At 33.7% G+C, this 20,593-nt stretch overlaps 4 protein-coding genes across 4 annotated transcripts; 3 read left to right on the plus strand and 1 right to left on the minus strand.

Annotated features, from left to right (window-relative positions):
* Nucleotides 1–2,130: 2,130 nt before the first annotated feature.
* Nucleotides 2,131–2,808, plus strand: LOC115971126 (protein P21-like). Its single transcript, XM_031090822.1, has one exon. The coding sequence runs from the start codon at nucleotides 2,131–2,133 to the stop codon at nucleotides 2,806–2,808; it is 678 nt and encodes a 225-aa protein (XP_030946682.1).
* A 3,852-nt stretch (nucleotides 2,809–6,660) lies between these two features.
* Nucleotides 6,661–8,809, plus strand: LOC115971127 (F-box protein SKIP31-like). Its single transcript, XM_031090823.1, has 3 exons — nucleotides 6,661–6,762; nucleotides 8,318–8,384; nucleotides 8,501–8,809. Exons 1-3 carry the CDS (start codon nucleotides 6,673–6,675, stop codon nucleotides 8,569–8,571), a joined length of 228 nt encoding a protein of 75 aa, XP_030946683.1. The 5' UTR covers nucleotides 6,661–6,672; the 3' UTR covers nucleotides 8,572–8,809.
* Nucleotides 8,810–12,100: 3,291 nt separating this feature from the next.
* LOC115970110 (zinc finger BED domain-containing protein RICESLEEPER 3-like) lies at nucleotides 12,101–12,847 on the plus strand. Its single transcript, XM_031089783.1, has one exon. It carries the CDS (start codon nucleotides 12,101–12,103, stop codon nucleotides 12,845–12,847), a length of 747 nt encoding a protein of 248 aa, XP_030945643.1.
* Nucleotides 12,848–15,545: 2,698 nt separating this feature from the next.
* LOC115971829 (protein P21-like) lies at nucleotides 15,546–16,492 on the minus strand. The gene has a single exon (XM_031091896.1). It carries the CDS (start codon nucleotides 16,451–16,453, stop codon nucleotides 15,776–15,778), a length of 678 nt encoding a protein of 225 aa, XP_030947756.1. The 5' UTR covers nucleotides 16,454–16,492; the 3' UTR covers nucleotides 15,546–15,775.
* Between the last annotated feature and the right edge of the window lie 4,101 nt (nucleotides 16,493–20,593).

Below are 20,593 nucleotides of genomic sequence, written 5' to 3' on the forward strand. Positions count from 1 at the left end.
TGGATGAGAAAAAAGTGAAGGAAATAAAATAAAAGGTAGTTTGAGTGGGATACGTGTCCATCATGTAAGGAAATTTACTAAATAAAAATTACAATTGTGTTAAAACACAACAAAATTTTACAAAATTTTCACAACAGTTGAGGTGTCAAATCTTTCATATGCCAAAATAAAATTAAATAAATTAAAAAATATTACTCTAGGATTGACTACAACTAAAAACAAAGAGTATTATAAAAATATTGTGACATTTTATTATATCCTTAAACTTTTTAAATTAGTGCTATTTTTCTTTTCTTTTTTTAAATAGTTCTATGACATTTTTATAACAATTACATAATAAAGTTTACACAGTAAGTTATTATTGGTTCTTATCTGGATCTACTAGTGGCACTATTTTTTTTTCCTACCATTAACAACTTGTCATATAGACTTTATGATGAAATTTTTGTGAAAATATTGTGTCCATAACTTGCATTAAGAGAGGTAATTAAAATGAAGAATCCTCTCTCTTTTCATATATATATATATATATATATCCTGTCATTTTTTGTAATTTACAATTCAAACTGCCACTTTTATAAGTGTTAGTCAAACACTCATGAGCTTTTTCAAAAAACACTTTTTGATAGTTTTTACCAAACGCTTTGTTTTTTAAAAAAACCCAATTTCATACTGCCCTTTTTAAAACCGCCACTTTTTGAAAAAACACAATTTGAAAAAGCTAAACCAAACTCACTCTAACTTGCCTAGTGGTTGAGCCAAAAAATTTATGGTGTTCAGAGACGGACCCATGTTAGGGCAGAGGGGTGTTGCCCCCCCCCCCCCCCCCCCCCCCCCCCCCCCAACCATTTTGAAAAAAAATATAGCATTGTATGATGTCTATCCTTTGTGTCTATTTTGCCACTGTGATAGGCTAATAGTGCAATTTGTTTTGTGTGTGTGAGTTTACTGTGTACTTTTTAAGAAGTCATCATTTGTAATAATAATTGAGTCTTGACTCTTGAATTTGAAAAAAGAGATGTCAGATAAAGACAAATGAGATAAAAAATTTTAAAAAAAATAATAGAAAAACTGGATACTGGCAATCAAAAAGTGAAGCCTGTGGAAACTATGAATCAAATGTGTGTAGTGATTAGTAATAAATATTATTAATTGATAACGCTTGTTTGTTGGTTTATTTTATGAATTATTAACTATTTTTAGAAAATAACTTATTAACATTAATGTAGTTGTAGCTTGTGGGGTATGTTTGTTTGGTTTATTTTTTGGACTAAATTTGAAACTATAGAGCTATATAATATGGAAATAATGAAACTTTTATTTGAATGGTTGATGATGGGAAAATTATCTATAATATTTGATTTTTTAAAGAGAAAAAATTTCAAGTAATTTGAAGCTGATAATGTAGCATTGCCTTTAGTGTTGATGTCCCAATTCATGAAAATTTTCAAACAAAATTCCAAAAAATTACCATCGATTAAATCAGAATCAATCCAAATTGTGAAAATATGAGATTATAATGTTAATAAATGGGGTCAAATTCGACAAAGCTTGAGTAGATGTTAGTTTTGATTTTCATAAACTTTTTTGTGTTTATACTTTGGCCCCTCCCAACTTCGAATCCTGGTTCCGTCCCTGATGGTGTTGACAAATATATGGAGGAAACTTATTCCGGAAATATTGATTATAGATAAATGGCATCTTTCACAAATAAAATAATGAAGTTATTATTATTATTATTTCCTTACACTGAATGATGTTATTGAGCCACTTACACATACTTTTTTGGCCATGATTCACTAAATCCCAAAACAACCACTTAGCAATAACCATTTATTATTTTCTTAGGGTTAGGCCGGATGGCGTTAGATTGCTGGAGCCTGGACTCATTTGTTGTCTCATGACTCATGTTCAAGTCAAGCCACCTACCACAAACACAACCAAATTTTCTAACAAAAAAATTAATTGGGTTGTGAAAATTCCAGTAGGCACTAACTCGGTTGGACGTCCCTCAGCATAACGTGATTAACATCCCATAGTCAACCCTAATGCCTATATAAAACCTCACCCATTTCCTAACACAGCACAAGCCCACTAAATCTTGTTGCTAATCTCTTATTAATCCCCAAAATGAGCCTCTCCAAACACCTACCCATTTTCTTCTTCCTCTTAATAACTCTTTTAAGTGCCTTAGCCCATGCAGCCAGATTTGATATAAGCAACAATTGTCCCTTCACAGTCTGGGCAGCAGCCGTGCCCGGTGGTGGCAGGCAGCTCAACCCAGGCGAGTCTTGGCCCCTTGACGTCAATGCTGGCACAGCAGGGGCCCGCATTTGGGCTCGAACTGGGTGCAATTTCGATGGTTCTGGGCGTGGCCAATGTCAAACCGGTGACTGTGGTGGACTTCTTCAATGCCAAGCCTATGGTGCACCTCCAAACACCCTTGCGGAATTTGCGCTAAACCAATGGCAAAACTTGGATTTCTTTGACATCTCTCTTGTTGATGGGTTTAATATTCCTATGGAATTTAGTCCCACCTCTGGTGGGTGCACCAATGGAATAAGATGCGCCGCTGATATCAATGGACAGTGCCCAGCTGAATTGAATGCTCCTGGTGGGTGTAACAATCCTTGTACTGTATTCAGGACCGATCAATATTGTTGCAATTCTGGAAACTGTGGACCTACATATTATTCCAATTTTTTCAAGGATCGGTGCCCGAATGCTTACAGTTACCCTAAGGATGATGCAACAAGCACATTTACATGCAATGGTGGGACTAACTATAAGGTGGTGTTCTGCCCTTAAGCAGAACTTTGCTTTCGTATGAGGCATAGAAGTAGTAGCAAGTATGCAAATAAGAGGCATGCGTAATTAGAGTTGCGCTGTTGCGCAGACGCTATGAAACGTATTCACTTTGACGTACGTTGTATTAAAATATCAATGTAAGCTTGTGCCAAAAAACAATAATAATAAAAGATCTCTATGAAAGATGGAAGAACTTAACGTTCATAAGTCATAACCTCCTTGTTTAGCAAAAAAAAAAAAGTCATAACCACCTTAATGGCTGTTTTTATTAACTTTTTTTTTTGGTGAATTATAATTTTATTTTTCAGCATAACGTAACAACTAACAATGCTTAGTTTTGATTTTCAACTATGGTTAGCAACTCTTTATGTCGGTGCTTTTGTACATGTTTGACTGCCAAAATAGGCATTTGCCTATTTCTCACAAATTTTCCAGCATTTTGCCCATTTTCTCAAACTATTTAGGAAAATACCCCTATTTTGAAACTCAATAATGTGAGGGTCGATTTTTCATATAAAACTCGATTATCCTATAAGCGAGTTACTAAAAAACTTGATATTCATATGGTCGAGTTAGTCTGAGCGTTGTGCCACGCTGGCAAAGCAGACGTGGCTTTTTCCAATAAAAAAAATGCTTGTGTGAAAATGTATAACTCAGTAAGTAGAAAATTGAGTTTGCCTTCAACAATTTGAATCCTTAACGACTCACAATGCCTGTTCACTCTCTCCCTGTACACTCTCCCACGCTTTCTGACATCACTCTCCCTCTACACTCTCCCTCGCTCTCTACTCTGCAATCACTCTTCCCCACTCTCCCCCACTGTCCATTAGTCTCACTCTCCCTATCTAGTCTCCCTCACCCTCTTAATTTGATCAATCGTCATTGCCGGAACCCTAGTGCTTCCTTTGAACCCTCACCGTACCCGCTGCCGTTGATTACAGATACGTTGCTCTCCTTTGATATCTTTTCTGATTTTGGGTAATATTAGGTTGTGTTTTATGTGGGATTTTGATTATTTTGTTGAAACTTACTTAAAAGTAGTAAATTTACTATGCAAGATAAGAATTTTGTTGTCTTTTATATGCTGCAATGATGATGATCTAAAGTATTTCTTGATATATGGTTATGTTTGTGTGTTATTTTCTCATTAATGAGTTTAAATGTACCTATGATATTGTTGGAATTGGGGTTTTGATGGGGGGTTTTGGCAAATCGATTGGTGGTGTTGTGGTGATATTTCTGGGTTTGTGTAAAATGTGTCTTATCTGATTTTGGTTAATATGGGGCTGTGTTTTGTGTGAGATTTTGATGATTTTGTTGAATCTTAGTTAAAATTAGTAAATTTACTAATCAATAAGACATTTTATTGGGTTCTGTGGACATTTTGTATCAAATCAATGGACTGATTAAAATGCCAAAACCCACAAATAGATGCTTATCCAATCATAATGAAAATTGATCTAAAATGACATTATAAATGTAATGTGATTGTTTTGTTTAAATAATGTGTATAGTGTGTAAAAATTAACTTGTTAAGGGTTGGTTTAATAGTTTTTAAGATCTCATGATATCCATGAGGTTCTAGCTAGCATATTAGAGCCACTTACAAGGAATTTCTCCCTATAATAACTTGGTATTTGTGAGACCGAGAGACTACTTCAAGAGATTAGTTTAATGCTCAAAGAGCTCTAAATGCCCTCATATCTTAACAAAAAAAAAAAAAAAAAAAAAAAAAAAAAAAAGAAGGTCCTGCACAAAAGTTACTAGTTTTTGTAAGTGATAATATATATACACAATAAAATTGTAAGTGCCATAAGACATAAAATAGAAGTTTGTTTGATCAAATGCTTATGTTCACAATATATCCAATATCAATGATACTAGAAAAGAAACTTTTAAGGTAAACTCTCAAATCCAGGACACTAAGCACTAATAAAGTTTTGTCTTTAAACTCTTTCCGTACCAAAGCAATTCAAAGTTGCACTATCCTTCTAAACCTTTGGTTCTTTTTCTTCTTAATATGGGATTACTATTTTCAATAAAAATCATTATACCTTTGTACTATTTCTTTCTAATCAATGTGGGATTTTCAAAACCAACAAGTCTATGCATATTAACACTTATCCTTTCATGAATTGGGCTCAACAAATTTCAACCATAGAAGTGCTTTACAATGTTCTTAACAAATGGAACAATTAATGAGTACAGAGTAATTCATGAACTTCTTTGTTGGATTTGGCTTTTCAATCATATCACTTAATTTTTCTCAAAAATCTTTATCTCTTTCATCTATTACTATCTTCCATTTGTGGTGTTATAACTAAAACACTTCTCTTTGCCTTGTGCTCCACCATAAAAATTATGATATGATCCACCTTTAATTGTATCACTGATTGACCTATACAAATTAATTCCTAAAAGTTTTCTATCCTTTTATCATAACCATATGACCTTTATTAACTTTCATAACTCCACCATATACAAATAGAATTAATAAATCATTAAGAGGAAAAGAAATCCAAAAAATGACATATAAACACTAAAAGAAACTTCATCTAACTTTCGACATGTAACAATAAAGGGTTATGCTAGCCAATTCCCTTAGGGCAATGGTTAACAATCTATTTTAGGAATGTTTTGACATCACTTTCATGGGAAATAAAAAAAGTTGTCAAAACATTAATTACTTTTTTTTCCCCATAATTTTTTTTTTAAATGGACTGTTTATCATTGCTCAAAGGGCATTTGTTAACATTTCCCAATAATAAAAAATCTATTCGAAATTTTTATGAAATCATAAAATTATACATGATTATGGTGTTTTTCAACCCACATGATGATACTAATCGCATCAAGTTCACATGTAGAATGTTGGATGCTCCTTCCTTCTTCCACCTTCTGTCTTTGCATTATGGTAGGAGACCCCAACATATAGTAGGGATAAGACACTCGGACAATTTTTAGAAAGTAAAGCAAAAATACTAACACTGTATATTAATATTTTACAACATAACTAAGCTCAACCATGAAGATAGCTTCTCCTCCAATTCCTCAAGCCCTGTCTTCCCTATCTTCAGCACTACCAGACACTACAATAATAACCACCAGATTGATAACCTCTTAACAACTGCTCTCTCCATGACCACCCTAAATCTCTTTCACACTATGCTGCCAGCACTGCAATGACATCCACCACCCCTAACTCTTATCACCAAAGCTATTATCATTAATGTAATTAAGGCTTCTCTTATTTACGTATGTGCTGGCTAACTATGATTTGTTTTACGCAGTAAAACAAAAGGCAAACAAATAAATATTTGAAGTAATAATATAAACTTTCAAAAGAGTGAACTAATTGGTGCCTTTTGTTCTTTATTTATTATTCACCACGTAGTCTGTTTAATGGGCAACTGGAGTCTCTCTTTTTTGTTTTATTTTATATTTTTTATATTTTATTTCTTTGAATAAGAACTGGAGACTCTTATTTAAGAGAAACATCTATTTGAAAATTGAGCTTTTGATTCAATGTGCATTCACTCGAATAAACACTATTTCATGCCGCCTCGATATGTCTGTTTTGCCTGTGAAGGTGAATGATGACCGAATAATTCTTGATAAGACAGTGGCTGATCAAGTGTCTATGTGGAAAAGCAGCAGAGGCCTGACTGATAAGGTGGTCACTGACCATGCTTGTTCTGGAGAAACATGTTCTTACTACCATATTGGAGATGTATTTATTTGTGAGAAGACTGGACTTGTACACGGTAGAGAACACTTTTCAGGAAATCAACCTTTTTACGTATTGATATATTCAAGTATTTAGCACATGTTTAGCACTGTGATGATGCATGCAGAGAAATCGTTATGGATCCCACCGATGAGATTTTGGTCTGTAAAATATCTGGGCATTGTTTTGATAGGCTACTTTCAGCGGCTGAAATGGAGCCAGATACTGTGAGTATAAATTTCCTCTATCTTATTTTGCCTCATTCTTGAGTTTAGTCAATTACTTTCAAATCTCAATTGTTTTTCTTGCCGTGAAATTTTTCTTTACAAAGTTGGCCCCCTCTGTCCATCAAATTTTATGATTGTATCAGACGGGTTGAGGTTTACTTGTGTTGGACAGAACTAGGGTTCTGTGTTTCAATTTTTCTCCTGTAAAATTATCTTGTGAATTTCTGATCCTTTCTTTCCCTTGTGTCCTTAAATGTTCTTGTTCTTATGGTTGATACCATAAATTACATACTTGTCATGGATGAGGTTCAATGATTCTATGCAGCTAGGTTTATGTAGCTGTATTTCCTAACATATTTAATTCTGGAATATAATTTATGATATGATGTCTTGTGTTTGGACCATCTTTTTGAATTTTGCACCAACAGCCCCTAATCTTTTATGCTATTGCATTAAGACCCCTTGAACTTTTTGCCCACTAATTTGGTACAGTAACTTGGATACTATGCCCAATAGGCCCGTGTTAATTCTTCATCTATTTTCTAACAAAGAGAACACGTGAATCTCACAGAAAGTACACGTGTGGCCAAGAATGCTGTCCAATTCAATGGAGGTAATGTGCAAAACAGCATTGCAAAAGAATTGTATATAGTTAGTTAGGCAACGTTTGAAACAATAAAGGAAAGTAGCATCTCGAGTTTCTAAAACTCGAGATTCATATTAGAAAAAAAAAAAAATACTCTCCCTTTTTATATTAGTTATTGCTCTTGCTCTTGCATTCTGTTTATTAATTTACTCTCCCTTTTTCTCAAACAAAAAAAATACTCTTCTTTTTTGTTGAGTAATGATCATTTTTTTTTTCATTTTCAAGGGGGAATTTCATCTTGAGGGTAAGGGTTTAAGGGTTTCCTCCTTTCTTTCTTTCAATTTTATTTTCCTGTTTAAAAAAATTCCTTAGCTTAATCTTATGAGGTGTGCATATCAGCGAGCATACGATACACAAGATACAATCATGTGTTTTTTAGTTTTTTTTTTTTTTTTTTTCGAAAATAGATATGGTCCCAGTTAAAATATCTTATGGTTAAATAAAAAATTTATTATTAGGAAGGCAGCATTCAGTTAAGCAAATAAAAAATAAAACAACCCAACACAATCGTTGTGACATTTCCACTAACTTTAAATATCACCAATAACAATTAATTACTACACAATACATGTCTCTAAATCCTTATTTTCCATTCTCCTCCTTCAAATTAAAAATATATATACCCAATCTATTATGTTAGAGACATTTTGAGTTGGGGGGGGCATGCATTTTTTCTAGTGTTAATGTCCAAATGATTCTGTTCCTTACAATGATAATAAGTAAATTCTCTGAGCTGCATGATCAGTTGCAATTTGTGGATGGCAATAGTATCTTTTGCCTTTCATGTATCATCATCAAACACACTGATCTGGTTGTTTGATTAGCAGTATTTCATTAGGGAACTTGTTAGCATGTTTACTTTTGATTCTAATGCTCCAACTTCCCCTTCTTATTTCAAAAAAAATTCAGGAACAGGAACAGCAACAATGTGGTGTTACCGATGAAACAGAGCCATTCATGGGCTCCGGCCGTTTTGGTAATCTTAATCTTCTCTATTTTTCTCTCTTTTATCCCCTTCTGTCATCTCTTTTATATATTTATGATCTTCCGAAACTCTTTCTATATCATCTCATTGTGACGTATATGTGGCAGCACGAGCTTATCTGTTGGGATATAATTGTGCTGATGAAAAGGAGCTGGAAGCTGCTTTGAGGTTTTGCTGAACCAAATACTGCTCATATTCTAGTGGATGCTATTACTGGCAGCAAGTGTCAAAATTTTACTTTTTGAATGTTCAAGGTTGCTTGATTCAGACTATTATGTTTTATGTAATCTAGTGTTAGATTGAATTACAGAATGTGTCCTTGCTTTTATTGCTCTTGTTGCGTATTTGTCTTCGTGTTGTTTTGTTTGCATCGATTCATTAAAAAATTGCAGGTTGGCCTGAGCTCTCAAGTAATATATCTAATTTATACTGGAGATTGTTCTTCTTCTCCTTTGATTTTAAAGCACCAAGTCCAATGTAACCTTAATCAAGAATGGAACGAAAATTTTCTCATTGGGGAAGCTGAAGTGAGACCTCACAATGAGAGATTTTAGAGAATTGTCTGAAATTGCATCTAGCAGAAAGATTCCAGAAAAATCTGTAGTTACGACACCATCCTTTATGCTAGATTTTTTGCGACTAGTGTGACCGAGAAACCGGAAACTAGCAGCACTGGCAAATGAACGCTCTTAGTCCAAACAATTTTCAATTTTTCTGCCTCCAACAGTAAAATTGGGTGATTTGATCCTTAGCAAAAACTAAATCAGTACATGGCAACTTTCTTTTTTTAGGACGTGGCAACTGATTGTGATTAACCAACTGATTTACTAATTTGGCCAAGTGGCCCTATTATTATGTCTATTAGCTTTTATATATATGGTAAGAGTGGTTTAGAATTATGAGTTGAGTTTAAGTTACGTCTAATATAATTTTATAAGAGTTATATATATATATTTTTTTGGACCATTAATTATTATTAGATCTAAGGGTGAAAAAACACTCATATTAATGTTATTATTATTCTCTAGAAATTAGAATTTATTTATTTATTTATACAAGATAGTATTTATACTTTAACCTAATTTAAGTGTATATATGTGTGAAGCTCCCTCATGAAAACTTAAATCCCGGCTCTTGCCTCCCACACCCCACAAGCATTTATACTTATGGGGTGACCATCGCATCAAGGTTACGCGGTAGTTAAAAATTAGAAATTTAAGCATTAACACTTCTTATTAAAAAAATTTAAAAAAAAAAAAAAAAAACACACACACACACACACAGCATTAACTCCCACTTTCCTCCACATCATCACCTTCTTCCTCTCATCCTCTCTCACATCTTTTTTCTTGCAGTATGCACATTCAGGTCATCACCATTGCTTTCTTAACAATATTGTCTTGAGATACTGAAAAAATTTAGAAATAGTCATAATCGTTTTAGAGAAAAATTGTTGAGGATGAGTATTTCTAAGGATAAAAAGAACTCATGGCCAAAGTCAATTTAAAAAATTAGTGCTCTATCAATGTAACACTATCTCTTAGCCATATCATCATCTCCCACTATGGTCCTTGAATGATTTTAAAAAAGATGGGCTCTCTTACTTCAATATATGCAAAGCATCATGATTTATGGCAAAATAGGCAAGTATTTTCATGATGTTATTTGTCTTTGTATAATCAACAAACACTCCAAGGACCACCACCTTGGAGTTGAACCTTAGGGTATGTTTGTTTAGAGGTGAAACAGGGTTGATGGAAAACTTTGGAGAGAAAATAGGAAGGAAAAATTTTTTAGAGTGTGTTTGGTTGGGTGAGGAGGAAGGAAAATAAATAGTAGGGCCCAAATATTTTCTCCCCTAACCCACCAAAATGTTTTCTCTCCAAAATAAAGAGAAAACTGAGTGAGGATGAATTTTTTCTTGATTGACAAAAATGCCAAGTACATGCACACACTTCTTCAAGTTGCCTTTTTTTTTTCCCCTCTCTCTCTTAGTAACATTGCTTTGGCTTATGTTTTTTTTTTTTTTTTGGCACGTTGCCTCTTCCTTCTTTTCTTTTAATTTTCTAGGCCTACCCTTTTTTTTTTTTAAACTAGAAGTGATTTTTTTTTTGAGACTTTTTTTTTTTTTTTAAATTTGGGTGATTGCTCTTTTTTTGTGGTCATTTGTCACTTTTTTTGTTTCAATTGGGCATCATTCTTTAATAAGGGTATATGAGTAAATTTATTTAAATTCATTTTTTCCATCTTTCTACTTTTCCACTCCCAACCAATCAAATAGGAGAGAAAACAAAATTTTTTCTATCCTCCCACCATTTTCTGTCTTCCCACTTTTCTACTCCTCCAACCAAACGGACCCAATGTCCTCCATGATATGGCCCCACAGTCTCTAATGCTTGTCATACTTCAAAATAACCTCTACAATGAAAGTCATGGCAAACCTAAGTAGCTAAATATACAATCAACATTTCTCTCAATATATATATAGTCAACATTTGTCTTGCTTCCTTACGATTTGTTTGCACGAGAGAAAGAAGATTATGTGAGAGAGGAAGAAGATGATGGCGTGGAGAGGGAGAGTTAAAGCATTTTTTTTCCTTTGATAAGAAGAGTTACTGCTTAGGGATGGCAATTTTGCCCTACCTCGCTTGACCTGCCTCTCCCCGCTTCGCCCCATACGGGTTTTTCTTGTCTTACAAAGGTGGTGGAGCGGGGATGAGGTAAGATTTTAAACTTGCACCACGAGGCGGGCGAGGATGAGTTTACACTTTTTAGACCCACCTCACCCCATCCCCTCCTTCCCCGCGTTAATAAGGGTTAAATTGTAAATTTCTCATATTCTAAAACCCTACTTTTTAAACAAATATATCATCAGCTTATTTTATTCTACCCAACGTGACTCTCTACCTCTTTTTTCTCTCTAGCAAAGTTGGAAATAGGGAACAATTTTAATGTTTTCTTTTGTCTTTATTAGAAACAAATTTATATACTATTGAATTTCTGTTTCTATTCAATGTCTTTCTCAACATAGTTTTCATCATGAACATAATAGAATGTTTTTTGCTTTTATGAGTTACGGGTTTGAAACTCTGAATGTTTGTGTAGTTATTTCTATCATGAAAATTGGAACAACATAATAGCTTGTCCTATGAGGTACGGATCTATACATATACATACATACATATATATATTTATTTATGTTAGAAAAAATAAAAGCTCCATATTAGTTTCACTCATAAGAATAATAGATATATATACATACATACATACATACATACCTACATACATACATATATATGTTAGAAAAAATATGCTATAAAAAAAATAAAGACAAAGAAAAAAGATGTTATAAAAAAATTAAAGACAGAAAAATGCATTAAGTATTATTTAAAAAATAAACAAAATATTTTCTTGAAAGTTAACTCACTGTACCTATCGGTGTGTTTAGTTTTGTATCTTGAAGCATTTCTTTTGGGGATTTGAATATAAAAGTGATAGCTTTGGATCATTGGGTGTATTTTAGCGTTTTTGTTTTTATTTTTATTTTTATTTTTATTATTAGAACAGCTACTTCAAATATTTGGCTTGGAAGTTTAAAACTCATTGTTTCATTTTATTCATTTTTTTTTCCCATTATTCTATATTATCTTAGTTGGTGAAATATAGTTTGTCCATTACTAAGTTGCTAAATTACATTAGGAAAAAAAATGACTGCACATGATAACATTGGTAGCTCCAATCCATCTGCACCTATTGGCAACAATCAATTTCCTTTGATAGTAGATGAAGATAATGCAACCCCGTCATCACCTCTGTTGGATAGGCCAAAAGATGTCCAGCCTAACAATGAGATAATTGAAGAAGAGGGGAAGTACAATTCAATTGTTTGGAATCATTTTAAGAGAAAGAGAGTTGATGAGAAAGACAAGGCTAAGTGCAATTATTGTAAGATATTGCTAGTAAGGGGATCCAATTATGGCATTAAACATTTGTATGACCACGTGAAAATATGTCCAAGGAGAAAGTTTCAAGACATTAGAGATATGAATCAAAAAAGTTTGGTGAGGGATCAAAATAAAGTGGATTCAATGGTGGGTGTGAATGCTTATCATTTTGATCAAAATGTATCAAGAAATAAACTTGCTCATATGATCATCTTGCATGAGTATCTCCTTTCTAGAGTTGACCACATTGGTTTTAGAAAATATTCAAATTCTCTTCAACCATTGTTTAGGATGGTTTCTAGGAATGCAATCAAGAAGGATATTTGGAGCATCTATGAGAATGAAAGGGAGAAATCAAAGCATGAAATTGATAAGAATCAAGGTAGAATTTCTATTACCAATTATATGTGGACTTCACAAAACAAAAAGCGAGGGTTTACAGTTGTAAAAGCACACTTCATTGATGGTTTGTGGAGATTACAAAGCCGAGTTATGAGGTACTTTTTTTAAAGTATATATTCATTTTATGTTTTAATTAAATTATTTTTAAATGTTTTATGAACTTATATCATTGTTAGTTCTAATTATTTAAATTTCTCATTTAAGGTTTATTTATGTGCCATCTCCACATACAAAAGAAGTGTTTTATGGGGTATTCGCTCCCACCCCGCATGGTTTTGTCTTACCCCATCCCCGCCCCGCCTCGCATAACGGGGAAACTTTTTTTACCCCACCCATGCCCTTTAGGGCCCCGCGAAGCCTCGCCCCACCTCGTAAAATATACTTGAAATTACAAATAAATTTATCCCATCAAATCAAACTAATTTTTAGCAAAAACTTAATAATATTATCTAAGTGTTTAACAAGACAATACCACAACAAAAACAAAAATATCATAGTATGACACAACAAAATAATCTAAACTCCTAATACATAACAAAATAAAAATTGCCTAGTTCTTCAAAAATAATCTCCACTTTCTTCCATCATTGTGACAACTTTCTTCTTCATAATCATCCAGAATGTTTTGGAATGTATCTTCAGTTCCATCTACAGTAGATGAAGAGCCTAAAAAAAGGTAAAATAAATTCAATCAAACAATTGAAAAATATAATAAAGAATGCAGCAACATAACTAATTGCATAATTAAACTAGTAAATTTCATTACCATTAATTTTAGCCCATAACCAATTTTGAGTTAATGCCTCCATAGTCTTTTGATAAAGTTTACTGCGATGTGTATTTAACAATCAACCACTTGTGCTAAATGATGACTTTGAGGCAACAGTTGACATTGGAATGGCAAGGATATCCCTTGCAATACGTTGCAAAGTAGGATATTTAGGGCCATTAGATTTCCACCATACTAAAATATCAAAATGGTCCAACTCCAATTTAATATTCCCACCCCTTTTTTTTTCTAACTAAGATATCTTTCAAAATCCATAAGGGAGTCATCAATTTGCGGATCCTCTCCCACACAAGGGCCACAAGTATTTTTCCATCCAGCAATTCACGAAACATCATGGCAATGGACTGTTGATCAACCACACGGAATAAATAAGAATGACTTTTCCAGACGGGATTTCTAGTAATTTGATATTTTTTGGGGTACCATATATATTGATTTCTACATATTATTTGATAATTAAGTTAATATAATTTAATTCTATATAATCAATGAGAAAATATATTGTATATGGAAACAAATTACTGATCATCTTATTAATCTTCTTTTTTCTTCTGGCTAAGATATAACAACAATAACAGCAAGCCTTAATTCCAAATTTTTGGGGTCCACTATGAATTCTTGACAAATCAATTAACGTTCGCTAGATGTACTTTTTTCATCAATTCTATCTAAAGTTATATTCTTAATTTGTTACTTTCTTAATTCATAATTTTTTTTATAAAATTTCTACTAATGTTAATTTGGGTCTTTCTTTTCTTTTTTTTAATTCCCTCAACTCGGATCTAACTCACTTTTTATTACCAGTGTATTAATTGATATCCTCTAAACATGATTAAACTATATATCTCAAGAGGCTCTCTTGTCCTTTCATCAATAAGAGTTATCCCTATATTCAAGTGGATTTCCTCATTTTGAATCTCATCTGAAGTTATATTTTCTATTACTTTCTTAATTCATAAGTCATTTTTTTTACTAATATTAGTTTGGGTCTTCCTTTACTAATATTGATATCCTCTAAAAATTTACTTTTTTTTTTTTTTTAAAATTCCCTTAACTTGGATCTAACTCACTCTTTCTTACCTGTACATTAATTGGTAACATTTGAACATGATCAAACTATCTTAAGTGACTTTCTCGTATTTTCGTCAATAGGAGCAACCCCTATATTTAAGTGAATTTCCTCATTTCAAATCATACATTTCCATCTATCTCCATTTATCCATGTTCATATTCTCATTTCAATTATACTCATCTTCTAAATATGTTGCTTCTTAACAACCCAACATTTGGTACAATAGAGCATAGTTGGTCATATGGTAATCCTATAAAATTTTCATTTTAACTTAATAGGTAATCTACAATCATACAATACCCTTGATACACTTCTCTACTTAGTCTGTATTCTTATTTAAACTTACATTTCATGTACTCTGCTTTAATCATACTTAATCAAAATATTTTAGATTCTAGAATGTCTTGCCATGCAAATTTTTAACTTGGCATTAACCCCGCTTCATCAACTAAAATCATATCATCTATAAAAAGCTAAGCATAGAAGGATACGATTTCCCCTTAAATTAATTTAGTGAGCTTACGAATCACTAGTCCAAAAAGAATATTGACTTAATGCTTTCTTCTTGCTAAGATAGATATAGTATTTTTATCTTTGAGTATTTACCTTAATGTCATATAACACCTTTACCGATTCATCTCAACATTAGATATATAAGGCGCTCAATTAAATTTTCAACAACCTTTTAGTGTCAATAGTTTGTTCATTCAACCTTATATGGGCGCACTTTGATCACTTCCCCCATAGGCCAATACTTGATATATCAGCCAATGAGTGAATTAGTCAAAAATGTACAGAAGCACCGACAAAAAGAGTTGCTAACCACAGTTGAAAATCAAAACTAAGCATTGTTAGTTGTTAGGTTAAGCTGAAAAATAAAATTATAATTCACCAAAAAAAAAAAAAAAAAAGTTAATAAAAACAGACATTAAGGAGGTTATGACTTATGAACGTTAAGTTCTTCCATCTTTCATAAAGATCTTTTATTATTATTGTTTTTCGGCACAAGCTTACATAGATATTTTAATACAACGTACGTCAAAGTGAATACGTTTCATAGAGTCTGCGCAACAATAATTACGCATGCTCACAAAGCTTCAAAGCTTTTATTACACCTCTTATTTGCGTACTTGCTACTAGTTCTATGCCTCATGTACGAAAGCAAAGTTCTGCTTCAAGGGCAGAACACCACCTTATAGTTAGTCCCACCACTGCAAGTAAATGTGCTTGTTGCATCATCCTTAGGGTAACTGTAAGCACTCGGGCACCGTTCCTTGAAAAACTTGGAATAATTTGTAGGTCCACAGTTTCCAGAATTGCAACAATATTCATCGGTCTTGAATACAGTACAAGGATTGTTACACCCACCAGGAGCTTTCAATTGAGTTGGGCACTGTCCATTGATATCAGCGGTGCATCTTATTCCTTTGGTGCACCCACCAGATGTGGGACTAAATTCCATAGGAACATTAAACCCATCAACAAGAGAGATGTCAAAGAAATCCAAGTTTTGAAATTGGTTTAGCGCATATTCGGCAAGGGTGTTTGGAGGTGCACCATAGGCTTGGCATTGAAGAAGTCCACCACAGTCACCGGTTTGACATTTGCCACGCCCAGAACCATCGAAATTGCACCCAGTTCGAGCCCAAATGCGGGCCCCTTTTGTGCCAGCATTGACGTCAAGGGGCCAAGACTCGCGTGGGTTGAGCCGCCTGCCACCACCGGGCACGGCTGCTGCCCAGACTGTGAAGGGACAATTGTTTCTTATATCAAATCTGGCTGCATGGGCTAAGGCACTTAAAAGAGTTATTAAGAGGAAGAAGAAAATGGGTAGGTGTTTGGAGAGGCTCATTTTGTGGATTAATAAGAGATTAGCAATAAGATTTAGTGGGCTTGTGCTGTGTTAGGAAATGGGTGAGGGTTTATATAGGCATTGGGGTTGACTATGGGATGTTAATCACGTTATGCAGGGGGACCTAGCTACCGAGTTAGTGCTTACTGGAATTTTCACAACCCAATTAATTTTTTTGTTAGAAAATTTGGCTGTGTTTAAGGTAGTTGGCTTGACTTGAACACGAGGCAACAAATGAGTCCAGGCTCCAGCAATCTAACGCCATCTCACCTAACCCTAAGAAAAGAAAAAATGGCCATTGCTTAGTGGGTTGTTTTGGGATTTAGCGAATCATGGCCAAAAAAGTATGTGTAAGTGGCTCAATAACATCATTCAGTTCTTTGTGTAGGATAACTTGAATTCAAATCTCTCTTCACTCACCCAATGTAAGGAAATAATAATAATAATAATAATAACTTCAATATGTTATTTGTGAAAGATTCCTTTTATCTATAATCAATATTTGCGGAATAAGTTTCCTCCATATATTTGTCAACACCATAATTTTTTTGGCTCAACCACTAGGCAAGTTAGGGTGAGTTTGGTTTAGCTTTTTCAAACTTTTTTTTTTTTGAAGTGGTGATTTTAAAAAGTGTGGTACAAAATTGGGTTTTTTTTTTAGAGTGTTTGGTAAAAACTACCAAAAAGTGCTTTTTGAAAAAACTCGTGAGTGTTTGGTTAACACTTACAAAAGTGACAGTTTGAGTTGTAAATTACCAAAAATGACAAGATATATATGTGTGTGTGTGTGTGGGGGGGGGGGGGGGACGGGGGGCTACAAGGATCCAAATCTAATTTAAATAGGCAATCAAGTTTATTTCCGATGATGCACCTCAAACCTTGGGGATGAGCACTAGTTATGTGAGGTACATAAAGTTAAAACATCAAAAAGGAAAGGAAGCAAACTTGACACGAAATACTAGAAAGATGAAGAAAGAAGGGTATAGAAGCCATCCTCTCCACATTAATGCAAGACAACCACTCCTCTGGCCGCATTAATGAGGAAATGACAATGAATAGTGGTGGCACAGCTAAGATTATAGGGTAAAGTTTGCTAGTATGTTCTAGAGGGGACCAAAGTTTTAAGAGGGCAATCTCAGCCCTCCAAGTGTAAGATCCGGATAAGTTGTAGCTGGATATAAAAGCAAGAGGAAGGTCCAAATAGTAAAAAAAATGAAAAAGAAAAAAAAGGAGAAAGAAGAAAGAAAATAATCTATTCATTTGTAAACCCAACCTTGGACTAGACCCGAGGACCAACACTTGTATTTTTTTCTTAACTGGTTCTTAAACTGTGAATTAATAGAAGTGGCACCCTTTCTTATTGAACTCTATGATATAAACATTATGATTTCTCACACAAGATATCATAATAAGATTTGACTTCCCATCTCTAAACAAATTTATTATGACTGCAAGCAGTAAAACCTTCATTTATTTCCATTTGTTGACTAATTGCTTTTTCGCCGTTACAATTGGCGTCATCTGTGGGGAATTTTCTTTGAAATATCCTTGTGCAACTTCATGTGCATTTATTTACTTTTGTTTTGTGAGCTTCTGTTTAACTTCCCATAGCAGATTTGATTTGGGCTTTTGAGATTGTTTTATATAAGGTTCTCTCTCTCTCTCTCTTTCCCCACAAGTTAGCACCAAAATTTTAGGTCCACGTGTTCTCCCCATTAGAAAATAGACAGAGCATTGACATAAGGGGCCTATTTGATACAATATCAAAGCTGTTGTACCAAATTAGTGAAAATTAAAGAAAAAAGTTCAGGGGGTCTTAGTGCAACCTTATAAAAGTTTAGGGTTATTAATACAATGTACCCTCACGAATATGAATATCTTTAGTGTGCTTCATTTGTTGCCTAGCCAAGTTGAAATGTACAGCAGTTGGTCTACATTTGGTAGAGACATGCACACAGATAAACAATTCCATTCATTCTAATACTAGCCTGAGAAAAAAAAACAGAAACATGCATGCCAATGAGCTATGGCTCAACTGGCATTTCTTCCTTCTTCCTCTCATAACAATGGGATGGAGGGTGAGGTTATGGGTTCAAGGCCCATCGAGTGAGTGTGTAAAAGGAAGAGTTGGGGGGGGGGGGATGCATTTTTTCTAGTGTTAATGTCCAAATGATTCTATTCCTTACAATGATAATAAGTAAATTCTCTAAGCTGCATGATCAATTGCAATTTGTGGATGGCAATAGTATCTTTTGCCTTTCATGTATCATCATCAAACACACTGATCTAGTTGTTTAATTAGCAATTTTTCATTAGGGAACTTCTTAGCATGTTTACTTTTGATTCTAATGCTCCAACCTCCCCTTCTTATTTCAAAAAAAAAAAAAAAAAAAAAATCAAGAATAGGAACAGTAACAATGTGGTGTTACCAATGAAGCAGAGCCATTCATGGGCCCTGGCCGTTTTGGTAATCTTAATCTTCTCTATTTTTCTCTCTTTTATCCCCTTCTGTCATCTCTTTTATATGTTTATGAGGACAAAATGGGTAATTAGCCATAATTTCTCAACCATTTAGTTAGTAGTTCTAGTTACAAAACTATATTATTTACTAGCATCTCGAGTCTTTTAGACTCGATTTTGGCCTATAAATCGAGCATCAAATACTCGATTTCTATGCTTTAATTACTTCCGATGTGGCATATTTTTCCACGTGGCGACTACATGGAAATCGAGTCTCTAAGACTCGATTTCTAACCCTTATAAATAAAAACAAATCAGAGAGGAACACCAGAACATCAAAGAAGAAAGCAGAGAAGAAAAAAAAAAGCTAGAAACAGAAAGAGAGATCGAGATCGGAGTGGGTGGCTTCAGATCGGCCTCAGACCATCGTGCATGACCCAGGCAGACCCAGGCCGCACACGACCCAAGCCGCACATGACCCAGCTCTTTCTCTCCCTTTGATCTGAGTCTTTCTCTGCCTCTAAGCTCTTTATCTCCCTCTGATCTGAGTCTTTGTGATTGGGATTGGGATGGATGTGTTTGAGATTTCTTAAATTTGTTTTTGGGCATTTCAGCTTGTCCGTGATTAGACTTAAAATTTTTTTAAAAAAATTTGGGTTAGAAATCGAGTCTTAGAGACTCGATTTCCAGGTAGGCGCCACGTGGAAAAAAAACCACATCAGAAGTGATCAATCCATAAAAATCGAGTCCCAAAAACTCGATTTATAGGCCCTAAATCGAGTCTTTTAGACTCGAGATGCTAGTAAAAAATATAATTTTGAAACCTTAACTACTAACTAGATAGTTGGGAAAATTAAATTAGTTACCTAGATTCCCCTGTTTATGACCTTTCGAAACTCTTTCTATGTCATCTCATTGTGATGTATATGTGGTAGCATGAGCTTTGGCAAGACATTCTAAAATCTAAAAGATTTTGATTAAGTATGATTAAAGCAGAGTACATGGAATGTAATTTTAAATAAGAATACAGACTGAATGGAGAAGTGTATCAAGGGTATTGTATGATTGTAGATTACCTATTAAGTTAAAATGAAAATTTTATAGGATTACTATATGACCAACTATGCTCTATTGTACCAAATGTTGGGTTGTTAAGAAGCAGCATATTCATAAGATGAGTATAATTGAAATGAGAATATGAACATGGATAAATGGAGATAGATGAAAATGTAGATTTGAAACAAGGAAATTCACTTAATTATAGGGGTTGCTCCTATTGACGAAAATACGAGAAAGTCACTTAAGATGGTTTGATCATGTTCAGATGATACCAATTAATGTACAGGTAAGAAAGAGTGAGTTAGATCCAAGCTAAGGGAATTAAAAAGAAAAAGAGTAAATTTTTAAAAGATATCAATATTAGTAAAGGAAGACCCAAATTAATATTAGTAAAAAAAAATGACTTATGAATTAAGAAAGTAATAGAAAATATAACTTCAGATAAGATTCGAAAGGAGGAAAACCACTTAAATATAGGGATAGCTCTTATTGATGAAAGGACAAGAGAGTCTCTTGAGATATATATAGTTTAATCATGTTTAGAGGATATCAATTAATACACCGGTAATAAAAAGTGAGTTAGATCCAAGTTGAGGGAATTAAAAAAAGAAAAGAAAGATC

This window comes from Quercus lobata, chromosome 12 (genome assembly GCF_001633185.2).
Source record: "Quercus lobata isolate SW786 chromosome 12, ValleyOak3.0 Primary Assembly, whole genome shotgun sequence".
Classification (NCBI taxonomy): Eukaryota; Viridiplantae; Streptophyta; class Magnoliopsida; order Fagales; family Fagaceae; genus Quercus; species Quercus lobata.